Source organism: Hoplias malabaricus, chromosome 10, assembly GCF_029633855.1.
Source record: "Hoplias malabaricus isolate fHopMal1 chromosome 10, fHopMal1.hap1, whole genome shotgun sequence".
Taxonomy (NCBI): domain Eukaryota; kingdom Metazoa; phylum Chordata; class Actinopteri; order Characiformes; family Erythrinidae; genus Hoplias; species Hoplias malabaricus.
Genome location: NC_089809.1, coordinates 23,445,769 through 23,462,808, shown reverse-complemented (window position 1 = coordinate 23,462,808; position 17,040 = coordinate 23,445,769). Strand labels below are relative to the sequence as shown.

At 39.5% G+C, this 17,040-nt stretch overlaps 2 protein-coding genes across 2 annotated transcripts; both read left to right on the top strand.

Annotated features, from left to right (window-relative positions):
- The first annotated feature begins 2,642 nt into the window (after window positions 1–2,642).
- gapdh (glyceraldehyde-3-phosphate dehydrogenase) lies at window positions 2,643–7,624 on the top strand. The gene is made up of 12 exons (XM_066682207.1): window positions 2,643–2,740; window positions 3,314–3,359; window positions 4,907–5,006; window positions 5,333–5,439; window positions 5,528–5,618; window positions 5,708–5,823; window positions 6,016–6,097; window positions 6,223–6,374; window positions 6,689–6,767; window positions 7,003–7,086; window positions 7,201–7,298; window positions 7,388–7,624. The coding sequence occupies exons 2-12, from the start codon at window positions 3,337–3,339 to the stop codon at window positions 7,455–7,457; spliced, it is 1,002 nt and encodes a 333-aa protein (XP_066538304.1). The 5' UTR covers window positions 2,643–2,740; window positions 3,314–3,336; the 3' UTR covers window positions 7,458–7,624.
- A 2,538-nt stretch (window positions 7,625–10,162) lies between these two features.
- Window positions 10,163–16,609, top strand: opn9 (opsin 9). Its single transcript, XM_066682288.1, has 8 exons — window positions 10,163–10,289; window positions 10,799–10,949; window positions 11,875–12,014; window positions 12,707–12,845; window positions 13,368–13,482; window positions 13,699–13,782; window positions 14,392–14,920; window positions 15,026–16,609. Exons 1-8 carry the CDS (start codon window positions 10,163–10,165, stop codon window positions 15,190–15,192), a joined length of 1,452 nt encoding a protein of 483 aa, XP_066538385.1. The 3' UTR covers window positions 15,193–16,609.
- The last annotated feature ends 431 nt before the right edge of the window (window positions 16,610–17,040 follow it).

The window sequence follows — 17,040 nt, the reverse complement described above, 5'->3', positions numbered from 1 at the left end:
ATATTTAGTATATCCATAGAACATTTTCAAGTTGCTGCTTGTAAGGTCCAAGAGATGTTATAGAGCAGTGGTTCTCAAACTGTGGTATGTGAAGTAGCAAGCGGTGGTAGGCCAAATTACCTCGAAAAATGTATTACTTAATTAAGGATTTTGTTCATAACTGAAAATCTGATGTTTTCATGTTTTCTTAATTATGCCCCAATGAAATTCGTTTGTGTTAAAAAAATAAATATATTACAACGAGCTACGTGTACACTGTAGTTGTTTACGTCTGTAAGGGACCAGGCCAGCGTTCCCTCTATTTTTTTCCAGGGAGGACATTTCTTTCTTCACGTTTTTATTTCTTTTAAACCCCCCCCCCCCCCCCCCCCATATATATAATATGTTCTCTTAAATGTATAATTGTGTTTAAAACATTCAGCTTAGGCCTAATTATTAGTTTTCCCTCTCTATAAATTTTAGTAAAATTCACTTATGCCCCCACCAGCCCCTGTAGCAGAAGAAGAAACTGTGAAAAAGAAACTTTCTGTGGTAAGACTACTTGGTGATACTTGGTCTAAAAAGTTTGAGAACCACAGTTATAGAGTGTTTTCTTAGAGTTAGGAACACAGATAGACAAAGAGGCCATCCCAGACTGGACAAAGCTTCCTGTTCTAAACACTACTTTCCCAAATGAACTTCACTTTGTTCTATAATGCATTACGTACTAATTATCTGATTACTCTAGCCTTTGCTACATAAATATATCATGTGAATATGATTAGATGAGAAGTATGATGAGGCAGTAAAATTTGGTAGGATAGAGCCTAGAGCTGTGACCTTAGGAACTTGCCCCTTATTTTAACACCAAGTGCATGACCTTCTGCTGGTCTCTTGACCTTAAGACCACTGAGTGAAACCAAGAGGCAGAGGGTTGACAGTTGAGGCCTTGGCAGCACAAACATGTAAGCACAGCAATTTCAGAAGACACATTACCACTCCTGGGGCCCTAATAATCAAATCAAATCAAATCAAATTTATTTGTATAGTGCTTCTTACTACTGATGTTGTCACAAAACAGGTTCACAGAATTAGTACAATAAATAATACTGTAAATAATACAGTACAGAAATGAATAATCCTTACTGGATTTCAAATGACAGATTATAGGATTCCATTAAACAGAGATAAAATTACCTAGTGCCTTATGGCTAATGTAACAGCCAGTCGTCATAGTGGATCTGTGCTTTTGTTCTGTCTAATGGGATGTTGCTTTCCCTGTAAAATTATCCCAGCATTTAGTCACAGTGATCAAATATTATGCCCTTTTTCTGATAGAATTTGGACAAAAATATGAAAATAATAGTATAAAATGCTAAATTAAATTAGACTTTTTACTGCATACTTTAAGCAAATTTGCATATAGTGTAAAACATATATGAATTAATCTTTCTCTCTATGCAATTAAAAAGAAAATTGTCTGAGTAATATTCCTACAAGAAAGAAAATATATACAAAATTGTGAGAGAATGCAAAAACTTCTTAAATCTTAATGTTAGTGTAAAGAGATTTTATTCATTTCTGTTTAGCCATCTATTCAGTCTTTTTCAAGGGCAGCTAATGTAGTAAAAATATAAACAGGGGAGAATAGAGTTACTTGCTATTCTTGTACTGTAATCCTTTGGATTGGCTGTAAAATAAAGGTTTGTGGTTGTTCTAATATGGGGATTTTCTTTTAAGCTCAGTTTAATGATCATATTAAGAGCCCTGAGAGCATAATGGTCACATCAAATTTTAGCATTCATTTGCATTCCTTCACTCAATGTGACAACATTTGTGGTATGCATGAACTATACACAGCACATATGCACGCACACACACACACACACACGCACGCACGCATGCACAAGCACACACACACATACACACACAATTAGGTGTGTATACACCCTCACTCTACTGCACATGCGCTGCTTGTAGACACACGTCTCTCTGAGTTCAGTTTTCTCAGGCACAACAGTGTGAGCTTCAGCACGATCGCACATGAGCAAGGGCAGGGACAGAAGCATTGAGGTGCTGGAGGGATGGCTGATTAAAAGTGAAGGGTCATGGTCTTTCTGGTAAATGTCACCCACTCAGGAAGAGAGTGATTTGATCCCTTGCTCCAGCTCTCTTTCAGTCTCTGTCTATGGCTGGTGAGAAGGTCAAAGTTAGACAAGCAATCCCACTCTAAATTTCTGTCTCTGGGGATAGATCTGATGTGGCCATTCAAAGTTGTTCCCTTTGCAAAGTTTTTACTTATTCTTTTATACATTACTTGAAAAGACTGCATTAAATATTAATGCAATAAAATGCAATCATGTGTCATTGGGGCAAATTTGAGAGATGCTATAGTTTATGAACACTGGGGCAGGGTGGGACTGGGAGACAGTTTAGCTAGACCTGTTACAGAGGAAACACTCAGGAAAACAACTTATTATTGTTAACATTAATTAAGAGGTATTTTTTGCCTTTTTTATGAAGCATGGTCTTATTAGCTAAGTTAAATTTATTACATTTTAAAATGATCTTTAAAGCAGTATCCAGCTTTAAGCCTGCAGCATGACCTTGACATTATGAGTGGGTGGAGCAATTAAGTGTTAAAGGGGAAAGGGGCGTGGCTAATGCCCTACACCAGATATAAATTTTGAACAGGCCAAAGATCGTTCTCCACTCACGCAACCTCAACTACAGGGAAGGACAGAGGCCCTCCTCACAGACGGTAATAAACCTTTCCAACGGTTCAGAAATGAGCTGAAATGTTTGTTAAGCTTAAATGCACGCAAGATTAAGTTTGTTTTACTGTGCTTAGCCTTTTAGTGTAAGCCTTTGGCTTGCTGAAGTGTGACTTTCCTACTTTAATCTGTTTTGCTGTTCAAGTTGGAGCACAGTGAAGGTTATTTTGGCATTGTATATTTAATCAGTGTTTATGGCTGGTAATTCTTTTGGTTTATGCATGGCCCTTATGCTACTTTTGACTACACAGCTCTCCGGAGTGCTGCACAGATAAAGCTGACATTTGAGCTCCTATAGCTTTTTTTTCCCTTAGTTAACAGGCCTTTGTGCTCCACGCCTCCTCCAAAGCTCTACATGATTATACTTTATAATTTTGACACCCCCCCCACTATCCATAGAGGAGAGAATTAGCCTAATGCTGCCTACCAGTACCCAGATATTGTCTGAGTCTGATTTACTGTAATTTCAGCTTGTACTTTGTGCTAGAGACCACATTATCTGCTGCCCATGTAATAAGCAGCACCTGTTCCCTAATGACTCATTTGTTCCTTCATTGCAGTGAACAAGACCAAAGCAGGCAAAATGGTTAAAGTTGGCATCAATGGGTAAGAATCTTTTTCTATTTTTAGAGTATAGGGTCTAGTCTACTAACAGCCTACTGAATCCTGTGCCTTTTGTGTAAAAGTACCCCAGAATAGCTAGAGTTACTAACTGTAGATAAGTTGGATAATGTGGTGAGCTCACTTTGGACCTGAACTTCAATGTGTTCACCCAATGATACTGTTGATAACATAGGAGTTGATAGTTGGGCTTCAGTTTAAGCAATGTTTGCAAAGCATGACGTCAGGTGATGGCAACTCTGCCTGCACTATGTTTGTTTCAGACTCCTCTTTGTGTGAAGGTTTAGTTTGCCTTTGAAATCTGCTCATACCCCCTCAGTAGATGCACTCTTAGCACACCAAATGTATGCCCACATGACTGTCTCTGGCATCAGCTGTCCTGACCTTAAACACGGGTGCCTGTTGTGTAATATGAAATGTGAGCCTTCCACATAGTTTAGAGGTCACATACATACAGTAAGCTAAACACTGGTGAAAGTTACTTTAGGATGCCCTTTGAAGAAGTCTACTGCTTAATCAGTATTGCTTTTTGATGCCATGTTAATGCTTCAGTCCTGTTGTGTTCTGGTTTTACATGGTAACACAACAGGATGTGAATGATTTTGGTCTCTACAGCAATGTTCCTGCTTTCATCTCTAGCCTCTGAACTTGCTTCAGGGTTAAACTGTAACTATTTGTAGACTTTTTCTTCTGTCCTCTTACTGTCAGGAACAGGACTTTAATCCTTATGTTAGTGTTTCTCAACTTCTGCTTTCAGGCTGTAGTACCTGGTTAACTTTGAGACCAATGTCTGCCTATCTTATCAGAGGAAGCCAATTGTCCCTTGTTCAGCGACTGTTCTAAATCATCTCTCAAACTGCACTCAACATGTACTTCAAGTTACTAGTGATATTGCTCTGTTCCAGAGTTCTGTTCAAGTCTATGCTGAAGACACTAGAGTAGCCATTGGATTTTTGTTCTTGGCAACACCAAGTAAAGGCAGCCTAAGAGTGGCACAGTATTGTCATGACATTAATCTTGACCTTTTGTCTAGAAACGTATGCAGGGTCAAGTTTTACATTCCTCTAGCATATGGCTTGAAGGTGAAGGCCTTTACATGGACAAGAGTGCCAGACCTCAGTCCTTATGTAGTGAGGGGGTGTTAGTGACAGTCCACATCTGACAGGTGGGAAGCTGCAGCTCACTTCAATGACTGCTCTTGCTGAACGGATTGAGGGTTTTTTTCTCTCCCTCTTTCTGTAGTGTAGTGCTTCTACCACCTAGTGGTGGGTCGAGTGCTTGCCCAATACTTACAATGAGCAGCTGCATGTGTAGATGAACAAACTCAGACACTGGGGTTTTATATTTAATTTTTTTCAAACAGCATGTTTACAAATTACACGAGGCATGTCGGTGGGTTATTTATGTAAATACTAAGTCTCAGTGTTGTAAATACCTACAACAGGGTCTTTCTCAACACAGCAACATCAGCAGTGGTTCCTCTGGTTGAATTCTAGCTTTAAACATTTGACAGACTGTGCAAATTGTTTCAGATTTGGCCGTATTGGGCGTCTGGTGACTCGTGCTGCCTTCCACTCAAAGAAGGTGGAGATTGTGGCCATCAATGACCCTTTCATTGACTTGGATTACATGGTGAGTTTAAAGGCACAGCCTAAATCTTGCAGTTCCAGAGGTGAGCTAGGCTAGCTTCATACAGGGGTGCTTTTAATATAAGGCATTTTGTTTAAAGGAAGAGTCTTATACAAAAAGCTAATCTATTCATTAATGTTAGAGGCTGGGGGATAAATGGACAGCTGCCTTTACATTCTGGAGGGCCATTGTCAATCAGTCTGCAAGTCCACTTGCATTGGCAAACCTGTTACCAAGGATTTTATCACTTGGTGTGGGAAGTCAAACTGTAGCTTGACTAGAGCCTGTCACTTTCATGAAAATCTAACTCATCCTGGCTTACTTCCTAGGTATACATGTTCAAGTATGACTCCACCCATGGAAAGTACAAGGGTGAGGTGAAGGCTGAGGGAGGCAAACTTGTCATTGATGGACATGCCATTACTGTGTTTAGCGAGTGAGTTGCCTTTTTATACATTTGCTGGTATAACATTGTACTTGCTTTTGACTAGCTCACTTTTCTACTTTGTCCTTCTGTTCTGTAGGAGGGACCCTGCCAACATTAAATGGGGAGATGCTGGGGCTGATTATGTTGTGGAGTCTACTGGTGTCTTCACAACTATTGAGAAGGCCTCTGTAAGTCACAGTAACCAACTTGAATAAGTTCCAGCATGTAGATATTTTCACACTTACAAACTGTCTGAACAATTTTGCTCTTTCATTAGGCTCATTTGAAGGGTGGTGCAAAGAGGGTCATCATCTCAGCTCCCAGTGCTGATGCACCAATGTTTGTCATGGGTGTCAACCATGAGAAATATGACAATTCCCTTAAAGTAGTCAGGTAATGTGCTAGACTTGGGTAGGGTTATTGGCTAGTCACTTATGTAGTACTTTCCAGATGACTAGTTACAATTTGCATGTGCTTGATTTTGGTTATTGGTGAAGGTGTGATCAAGAGCCAGTAGGGGGCGTACAATCACCAGCTGAGTTTTACCACTTGTTTGACAATTTCTTTTTTCCCTACCCTCTATAGCAATGCCTCTTGCACTACCAACTGCTTGGCTCCTCTGGCCAAAGTCATCCATGATAAATTTGGCATTGTTGAGGGCCTTATGGTAAGATTGAATACTGTGCACTCCTGCCATAGACACTTTGATAAAATGCATTCTGCAATCACTTCAGTTTTCCAGCAACCCTGTTTTATAGCCCATGTGTATCTAACTTATTCTTATTCCCTCAGAGCACTGTCCATGCTATCACAGCCACCCAGAAGACTGTTGATGGTCCCTCTGGTAAACTGTGGAGGGATGGCCGTGGTGCCAGCCAGAACATTATCCCTGCCTCCACTGGTGCTGCCAAGGCAGTGGGAAAAGTCATTCCTGAACTCAATGGGTTAGTTTTTCCACTCTGTTCAGTGAACATACTAGAAGTTGTTTCATGGTTAAGTCTTGTTGAATGTCTTACTGAAGAGCTAAATTTAAATACTTTCTTGCCTTGCCCTATATTTTATTTAAACTAAAACTTTAATCACTCTTGCTATGTCAACACTTAAATGGAAAGATCTGGATGGTAAACCCCATTCTGTCATCAGTAATCGGTGGCTTGCTCAGAATGAAAGCAGTGTTTAGTCATTAGCTTGACTTATCCATTGCTCAGCTTCCTGTTTTTCTGGCTTAAATTGGCTCCTAACCATCTTCCTGTTTCAGCAAGCTGACTGGCATGGCCTTCCGTGTTCCCACTCCCAATGTGTCTGTGGTTGACCTGACTGTCCGTTTGGAAAAGCCTGTGAGTACTACTATAACAATATTGCAGTGAAATGGCTCTAGTCCCTTACAATAGGAAGTGAAGGATTAAACCCTTTCTACCCAAATTGGGCACTGCAAAATCAGCTGGCTAGCCAAGATTGGGGGCGGGAGATTTTTTAGCTTTAATTCCAATCACTTGGACCTGGCTTATGACTGCTATGAAGTTCTGTGATTATTAAAGGAATTCTTAAGATGTTCTGCCTTTTGCACTCAAGGCAAAGTATGATGACATCAAGAAAGTGGTCAAGGAAGCCTCTGAGGGACCCATGAAGGGCATTCTGGGATACACAGAACATCAGGTATGTCAGGTGTAACTAAATGCCAAAATTGGTGCTTTTTGGGTGAGGCAAGGCATTGAACTGTTAAACATGATGCTAGCCCTAGTTGATAGTAATTTGCTACACTCGTTGCAGGTGGTGTCCACAGACTTCAATGGGGATGTCCGCTCCTCCATTTTTGATGCAGGTGCTGGAATTGCCCTCAATGATCACTTTGTCAAGCTGGTGACATGGTATGTTCTGATTAACTTGGATTGCCTTGCTGCTTTTATTCCCTTGTATTGTGGCAAGATATTCAGTGAGGTTTGTTCTCTCCCTCTAGGTATGACAATGAGTTTGGCTACAGCAACCGTGTCTGTGACCTGATGGCTCACATGGCCACCAAGGAGTAAATTACCTTTTTGTGGTTTGCATATTCTGTTAAACCTGAAGTGCCATGCTTGCATTTGAAGACCAATTGTAATTTTGTTTTTTTTATATGGAAATTCCCTGTTCTGTTTGAGGTCTGAGGTGGATCTGAACCTTTTGAAGGCATCTGTCTGTTTAAAACCTTTTGACGGAATAAAGTCTTCCTGCAGTGAGAACTGATTTGTCCTGTGTGTGATTGGTTCCACATTTAAATGTCTGCAATATTGATCTGAGCAGGTTCTTGTAAGCAAATGGAATTACTCGGTTGCTGCTTATTATTCAAAAGCACCATGAGACAAATGTCAGTGCATGTTTGAATTGTTTAGTGGCCATCGGTCATGTCACGTTGTATCGCTGGTGAATCTCAGTTCCCCAGGCACTGATTCTGTGCACTTCAGTACCCAAAGGTATTAATAATGGTCTGAACATGCCAGGATGCATTAAGTCAGAATCCATGAATATCTGGGATGCTCAATATTATTGACAATACAGATAAAAGCCAGTATGCATGCACTCAGATTTGCATAACACTGCATCAGTGATGCCTGAACAGAAACTGAAATAATGCCTACAGGTTAGACCAGAACCTTAAACAGGTTCTCAAAGATGAAGCCATGTATTAACTTTACATGTCTCAATGTGAAAGGGAATCATTAGCAGTGGTGCTTAGGCCTGTAATGCTTAAGTCCATTTGTGCTGGTACACGGTAGGATTTAGCTGATAGCAGACTAAACTGTCAATGTTAAATATGGTTAGCTCTGTAACTCAGTTTGGGTTTAATGTAGGTAGCTGATCTTGTGTTTCATAATATTTCCCTGGTATCAGATCATTGCTTCTGCTAAATATCATTAAACAGGACAGTTTCATTGTGGCAAAACACCAAATAGCACCCCCTGTAGAGCAGTTTGAGTTACAGGCCACTGAGGTGCTTCACACACAAAAAACCCTGGCTTTCCAACATGGCATTGGTGATTGTTACACTCTACTCTATGTACTTGCACTACACAACATTTGGTGACTTTTGTGGGTTCTGGGTGCTTGCTACGATGGCATTTGGCAGTGATTTTCAAATTCAACCATATTACAGTGGTAGGTCAAAGCTGCTGAGTCTTTGCCCAATGACAAAATTATTGTAGTTCAGTACCCTTCCCCAAGGGGTGAAGCATTGAGCTTCACTCTGTCACTGCCTTATCTTAAAAGTAAAAATCTCCACTCCAGCGATTAGTGCTCAGATTGTGTTGTCATGTGTATTTGTTCTCTTTTAAGCTCCTGTCCAATAACTTTCATAAGAAAGAGAATGAGGGGATTATTTGACTGGAGCAGCAGTTCTGTTCAGGCACATTTTATTCCATTAATATTTTCCAATCCCTAACCCCACTTCAGCTGATCAGCAAGAGCTGTTGCGTGCCAGGGGGTAAGTCTATTCACTGTCACACTCTGTGCCTCTTCCTATCTGCGGTCTAGATGCACATTAGTTTTATGAAGTGCCCACGACATATACACAAAATGTGAAAAATCTTGCCTAGGGGGATGCAACAGTGCAGCAGACAGTGAGAGGTGGAGGAGCAAAAAGCTACTGAGCTTTCCATTAATTCTCTATTTCTCTGAGTGCACAGCAGGGACAGATCAGTCCAGTGCTAGACTGACCAGAACAGAACAGATAGAAATACTAGATACAATCCTACAATACAATACATACGAGATACAATACATACCACACAGATAGAATCATAAGCGAGATTTAAGTTCTGCTAGAAAATCAACTAGCAGAGTTTATTTGAGAGAGCGAGTGAGTCACTCAGTGGAAGGTAAGTCTTAACTATTTTCTGACAGTTCTGCAACCCCACCCCCTCTATTAGTGCCTATATGTCCCATTATGCTTTCTTAACTTATTATAAAGGTTTACACCTGTATGTCTAGATCAGCTGGTACACTTCACTGCAAGGAGTAAAATATATATAAAGACTTGTTTATTTTATATTAGGCCATTAACATGTTTAATGTTACATAATAATCACTGTGTGCATATTTGTTAATAGAAAATGTACATTTTCATGATTAATCATGCAATCCTTCTCTGTTCTCTTCTCTTCTTTGAGCTTAATGTCAAGCTTTGTCATCATAACAGCAGTTACATTAGAAGTGCTTTTCTTTTTTTTAACTGATCTGTAAAATTATAAGATGTGGCATGTGGTCTCTTCTTTTATTTATTTATTTTTTATATATTTTATTTTTTGTGTGGGGTTGGGGTGGGGTGGGATAAAGACAGGATCATTCTGTTCACTCTAATCTCTACACTCTCAGGAATCTGTCACTATGGTGGTTCCCTCAATTTTCAGAACATTATTGTACCATATTCTGCATTAATTGTAAATTTTTAATTTGTGTTAATTTCATACACCCCATTTCCTCTCCAGGACTTTTTTATTTATATTATTTTACACAGATCTATAATGAAAGCTCACAAATATTCAGCTCTCCTGATAAAGATAATGTGATGTACCTTGGAACATAACTGGAACCACTGTTGTACCTTTAAAGGCACAGTTTAAAATGCTTAGATATGTTTATTTTTTTCCCTGAGATTGAGAGCACAATCTAGGTTTTACTTTGCTTTTATTAATTAATAAAACCTGTGCCAGTGAGAAGTATAACTCATTTTTTTTATCTTCCATTATACTAGAATCTCATGTCTGAGGGAGTGAACCATTCTTGGAGGGGGCCTATTTCTCACCCCTATTCCATCACTTCCTCCTTCCAATCTCAGCTTTCCCACTCTACTGACCTCTTAGTGGCCATCATTCTTATCATCACAGGTGGGTCCCATCCATCCATCCATCCATCTATCCATGTATTTATTCTAGGAAGATATTACAATATTAATGGTACAACTGTGAGAACTGGGTGACATTCAGCCACAAGAGAATTGCTAGTGACAGGTACTGATATTATGTTATTAGCACTGGATGGTGCTCCTTCACTCCAAGCCCAGTGCTGGATGGTTCATAGCCCTCTTGTCAACATTTGGCTTTGGCCATGGTGAATTAATCTAGGTACATCCCTTTTCATTTCATAATTTTCTATAGAGGCTAAATCAGCAATGTGTGCACAATTCTCACTGAATTCACTAATTAGAAGAGGTTTCTACAAACATTTGCATAGTGTTGTTAGGTGCAGTTACTGATAGTAAGTCAGATAAAAGCAGTGCTTTAAACATTACACACAGGTGCCATCGTGATAAGCTGGATTTGCAAAGCTGTCAGAAAAGAGTTAAGGCTTAAATTCCTTTGTGACTCATTTCTTTCTCCCGCTCTCTCCCTTTCAGGGGTTGTATCTGTGACTGGCAATGGGGTGGTGTTACTGACTCATGGACGGAAGAGAAAAAAGCTGAGAGCTCATGAGCTGATGACTATAAATTTAGCTGTGTGTGATTTTGGCTACAGCCTGCTGGGGGCGCCATGCATAGTGATCTCCAGGTGGGATTTTATTCAATTTTCAACATTCAAGGGTTTTTTCATAATTCATTATTGTGTTGTTCAAGGAAAAGATTACTGTACAGTGAAATTCTTACTTTGTTTGTCCTCCACTTACCCACAAGCTAATAAAAATTACATTTGTACAAGTAAAAGTGAAGACTTCGCGAATAATTAAACAAGAAACATCATTACATATGAAAAGACTTCATCTGGAGGTCTTGGAAAAATCTTCACTATTATTATATATATTCAAGTGGACGAAACTTAAGTTGGTTTCTTTTTGACCAGCTTTCTACGGTGACCGGGAAAGCCCAAACGCAAAACACAAAACACATCAATCAAAACGTCGACAGCCGTGCTTCATTACAAAAACGCGATGCAAGTTTAGAAACCAAATGCAAGCTCACAACGGAATTTTCTGGAGGATCCTGAAAAGCCTCGTCAGAATCCGACTCCATTCGCGTCCACAAGCTGCACTAGCACAACAGATTACACTCGCGAGTCCTGTTTTTTTCTGTTTAAAATGAGTGTTGGGCTCGATTTCCTTCTCATCAAACACCAGAACAGTGCCTCAGCATTAGTTGTATTGCATTCAATGAACTGAATACCGTTTGTTGTTTGGACTTTGCTGAAGGAACCTTTGAGGAAGCGTTTTGCCTCAGCAGCTCTCCTTAAACTCATTCATGCCTCCATCAGTTGGCAGCATTCCTGAGAGGGCTTCAGGGAGTGGCACTGGAATGTGTCAGTGACGCATAGGCAACAATATATTTTATTTAACGTTTTCGAAAATGCTCATAAAGAAGCCCATTCTGAAGTTTACCTTCGATCTCAAACTGAACTCTTGTATTAAACCCATAAGCCTAATTCTGCTAATGAATCACTGACAACCAGAATTTCTCTCATTCTCCTTCTGTCTCTCTTCCAGTCTTTCCCATGAGTGGGTCCTGGGGGATGTAGGCTGTCTGTGGTATGGATTTCAGGGTTTCCTGTTTGGGGTCGGTTCTCTCTTCACCTCTTGCCTTATTTCTCTGGACCGCTGCTTCAAGATCTGCAGCCTTCGATATGGTCAGACACACAATTTTCTCCTGTTACATTTTAGGAGGAAGCGCATGCCTGGAGCGCTTTGTTCTTTTAATGTTTTATAAATTTAAATTTTTACCTTTTAGTTTCCTATACCATTAGCTATCTACCACCATCGCATTTTGATTCCCAGATTAAGGAAAATATATTTCAACCATTTCACATCTCTGAGCTAGGCTACGTTTATAAGTAATCTACACAGAATATCTTTTTATATAAAACAATCTTTACAAAGAATAATACCATATGGCATCAGCAATGTATGATGCAAAAAAATATGAATCGGAAGAAGAACCGTATTTTGTCTTGGCAGATATTTCCTAGCATACCATTTGTTTAATATATAGGAAGAAATCAATAATAATTATAATAATAATAATAAAAAGAATAGGTGACTGGACATTTGCCTTATTTACAAGTTTTATTTCACAGATTACATGGATACAGTGTCTAAAGTACATTTGCCCACAGGGGCTTGGCTTAAGCATCTTGACATTCCTCTGTCTCTCATCCCACAATTTCTGATGTGAATCAATTTAAGAGTTACTGTAAAATTTTAACTGTAACAAAAGGTCAGAAAGTTATATCTATATATAGACACTCATCTATAATAAATGCAAGCATGGAAAATTAGGTTCTTATATTATCATCATGCGCTCTCTCTCTCTCTTTTTCAGGTCAGTGGATAGAGAGGGGTCATGTGTCCCTGTCCCTTGCTTTGATGTGGGCTTACACTGTCTTCTGGGCATCTCTCCCTGTGTTGGGGTTTGGCAGTTATGGCCCTGAGCCATATGGCACAAGTTGCACCATAAATTGGTAAGAGCCTTGTTTTACAATTAGAATTAGTCCTGCACTTATTTCCATCAAACCTTCATTACTCTTCTCAACTCTTCTCACATTTATCTATGTTTTGTAAGGGATTTTTATAATAAGAACAATAACTAAACCCATAATGGTTGAGTGTGGTAAAGATGTGAAGGAGTGGGGTGAGTGCAGGGGAGGGTGGGTTGCAGGCTGTAATTGTCACATACTGTAGCTGCAGGATCTTGAGGTACTGATGTTTGTCTCAGGTCACTGTCTTACCCTATCTATGTGGATTTGCTCCAATAGTAGTGTATGCACTTTCTACATTAAAATATCCACTGAGGTTAACCAGACCTTTTAGAATAGTTTTAAAATAGACTTATCATTTTGTGCATATTTATATTATGTCCTCTAACATTCATACAAACACCAAAAGCATGTTATTCATTTAAATTGATGAGGAATAATAAGGATAATGACAGTAATGTGATCTTGAACTAATTGATGACAGAGTATTTTTACTGATTTGTACAGGTGGAGAATGAAATCATCTCTGAATGACAGAATCTATATCTATTTGATTCTGTTGATGTGCTACATCATTCCCACTCTCGTCATCCTCGCATCCTACATCACCATCCTCTTCACGGTGAGACAGAAAGAAGACAAGGAAGAATAACAGTATGAAACTGTTAAGGGACAATTCTTATCTGGAAGTCAGCTCAATTAAAAAAAACTTTTATTCCAGCATCTTGCTGAATTATGATGAGAACAAAATATCAGAAATTTTCAAATAACTCAGAAGTAAATCATTCAGCATGTATTGCTTAGTTTTATGTCAGTTGCATCCACATTGTTGTTCCAGGTTTATCGTTCAGGTCGCACTTTGGCCTCCATTTCCTCTTCATCTGTCAGTCACAGCAGCAGGAAAGACTTGCGTCTGACTAAGGTCTGTGCACCCTTTCTTTTACCTGTGCTGTTTTTTTTCTGAACCTGATATTTTTTTCCAGAAACATTCAGGATTTGATTCACCTGAAAAGGATTGTGTCTTTTTCTCTCCCTTACTTTATTATCCCTCTCTACTACTATCACTTGTTTTTATTTCACCCACTGGAAACAACTGAATCTGCCTGTAATATAGGCCTGGCCTAACGTGTTCCCTTAACCCTGTGGTCCTCATGAAAGCTTACATTTTGTGACATCTTCCACATTCAGTGGCACACAGTAACAAATCTTCATCTCCTTGATGTCACTTTGTTTAAAATTGATTGTTTTTAACTTATGAGTATATGACCATGACCCTGATCATGATGAAACCAATAAGTGAAGATGAATGAATGAATAAATTTAACTCATTCTCCACTAGGCAGGTTATAGAATTTTCAGAGAAGTTTGGTTAAGCTGCCTTTGCTGGTCCATTGTGATGCATGCATCACCAAAGGGCGACTGAGGACTGAACAAATGAAGATATGTACAAACTGGGATAGAGTTTAGATGATAAATGCCTTAAAGTAGCACTGGAACAAGCCTTATTTTTTTTATCCGTCATTGTGTTTAGATAGCAGCAGTGGTTTGTTCCTCGTTCCTAATAGCCTGGACACCATACGCCATTGTCTCCTTCTATTCTGCTCTCACCATCAAGGATGAGCAAGAAGAGTCCAGAAGACTTGGAATGATGGCAGAAACACCAGGAACTGGAACTGGACACACAGGTGGTAGATTCTCTGACTATTTCAACTTGCACCCCTTCATCAACTGGACTGCCTTTGAAAGCTATGGAGATATATATGACTCCTGGAGAAACAAGACTCCAGATCAGTATGGTTACAATGGGTCCAGACCCAGCTCTACAGCAGTGTCTGGTGCTAATACAGTAGACCATCAGGGTCACTGGCCTGTGTCCAGTCTGAGGCCTGAGGTCACTCTGGTCCCAGCAATTTTTGCTAAGTCACATTGCATGATTAATCCCTTTATCTACCAAATTATGAATTGTGACTTTAGAGAGGATGTATGTGACATGCTTTGCTGGAGAAGGGGTGATGGAAAGAGAGGGAGAAGACGAGGGAGAGTAGGGAGTGATGTTGATGGTGAGGATTATTTATTTATTTATTATTTCTTATGCTTTTAATATCAAATGTAACCACTGAGATAGTTTGTATATTTAAAACAGTGGTGGTCTCTTTCTCTCACAGGGTTTCGTAGCAGCCTGAGTCTCTCCTACTCTCACATTTGGAGGAGAAGCACATCGACCACACACTCATCAGTGAAGCGTGGGGAAAAAGAGGATGATATGGGGGGCAGGAAAAAAACAGAAGAGGTCTTAGCAGGGCGACGCTTCAGTGGGATCGGCACCCCTTGATGCTGCCACTGTGGACACAAAGACCAACACAGAGGGAGCAAGGCAGCAAAAGGCAGAAATAAACAAAAATGACAGGAGCAAATGTCTGTAAAGACTTTTTCTGCAATAATATAATATTAATTATGAAACGGTAGTTCCGGTCCAAAAATCTGATTAGCTGGGCCGCGTTCAAGGCCGGCGCTGCAGAACCAGAAATCCCTCATTGCGTTTTTATTGGATCAGATTAAACGGACTCCTCCCAGTACAACCTAACCCTTACCCTATCCCTAACCCTAACCTCCCCTGAAGAAGGAGCTGGATGTGATCCACTCCATCCAGGGGATTTCTTTTTCTGCAGTAAGGAGTACTTGTTCAAAGTCGTTGTAAATACACGATGTATGCACACCTATGACCGCCTCACAATATCTGAATTCCATATTAATACGCCACTGTCTTAAACCTTGGGAGTGAGCAGCTTGTAAAAAATGGAAACCTTTGATATATGGGGTGGGTTAACCGTGGATGAATGGTGTGAAGACATCGTCCAGATTCATATGAATTACATTGCAGATTAATATAAACGGCAGTCCTAATCATTAAGTGGGTGTTTCATTTAATGTCTAACTTGTCAAAGTTAAAGTCATGTTAGACTACTTAGCTACCGAAATTTATATTAGTGAAGGAATGGTTATTACAAATACTACTCAAATATATGATTTATGAATTGAACACGGAAATTCACTATCAAAATCACTAATCCTACTCAGCCATTTTCTTTAGCTAAAGGCTAAAAACACAGGCCGGGGCTAGCTCCATACGTCCTGCTGCTATACCTTACATTTCTGGAGATGTGCGCATTGGGCTACGGCGCAGGGTCCGCGTCGACCCGTTGCCTACGGCGTACAGTCGACGCAGAAGTATAAATTGGGCTTAAGGGTCCTTTCATAAAGAAATATTTTATTTTGAATGTTTGAGAATGAATTAATACTCTTATTAATTGAATATATGTGTGTATTTTAATGTATTTTATGTTGACCTCCGTTTTGTAAAAGTAATATGCCACTCAAGACCGTGCGTTAATACGATTTTATCACGTGTAAAGTCAATGTTGGCACTCCGCTTCTCGTCGTGCCAAAACCAACCTTACCGGTGATAAATCGCAGTAAATCACGGCCTCTCATGGCTAATTGCTTTATTATACTGTATTTAAGTGACATTCTGTGGTCCAGTTACGTCAGTGGTGTTTCTCTCTCTTCTTGAATGACACAGGCTCACGTACTTTTTGAATTGCCATGTTATTGAGATATTTGAATTAATTTAAATGCTTTTATACACCATGGGCAAACCAAACAAGTATGTGGCCCAAATCACTCATCGAGCATGATTATTTATTTATTTATTTTAGTTGTTGTTGTTTTTTGTACAAGTGTCTGTATCTCTAGTAATTTTTTAAGCATGGTTGCATTATTTAAGTCACACAATGTTTAAGAATCCACAATCTGTTTTGCAACACGTTTTTATGTTGTCCATTCTGCGGTTTGGTCCTATAGCAAAGTAGCTATTGCGAATGAAATAATGTTTGAATAAAGTTTGGTCCCACAAACAATTTTCCTTGTACTAATTTATAAAGATCATACATCATCATACAGTATATTCTAAAACTGTTGTGACACATGTCTATAAACTTGGAGTATGTATTTAAAGCTGGAAGAACAGAAAAGCTAAACCGTAATGTAGGTCTGTGTACATTTTTACAAGCGGGATTTCTAATAAATGATTTAATAACTTTGATCAAGTATGCCCTACTAGCCAATCATAGCACAGGCGGTGAAACATTACTAACCAATCACAGAGCAATACGAGCAGGGC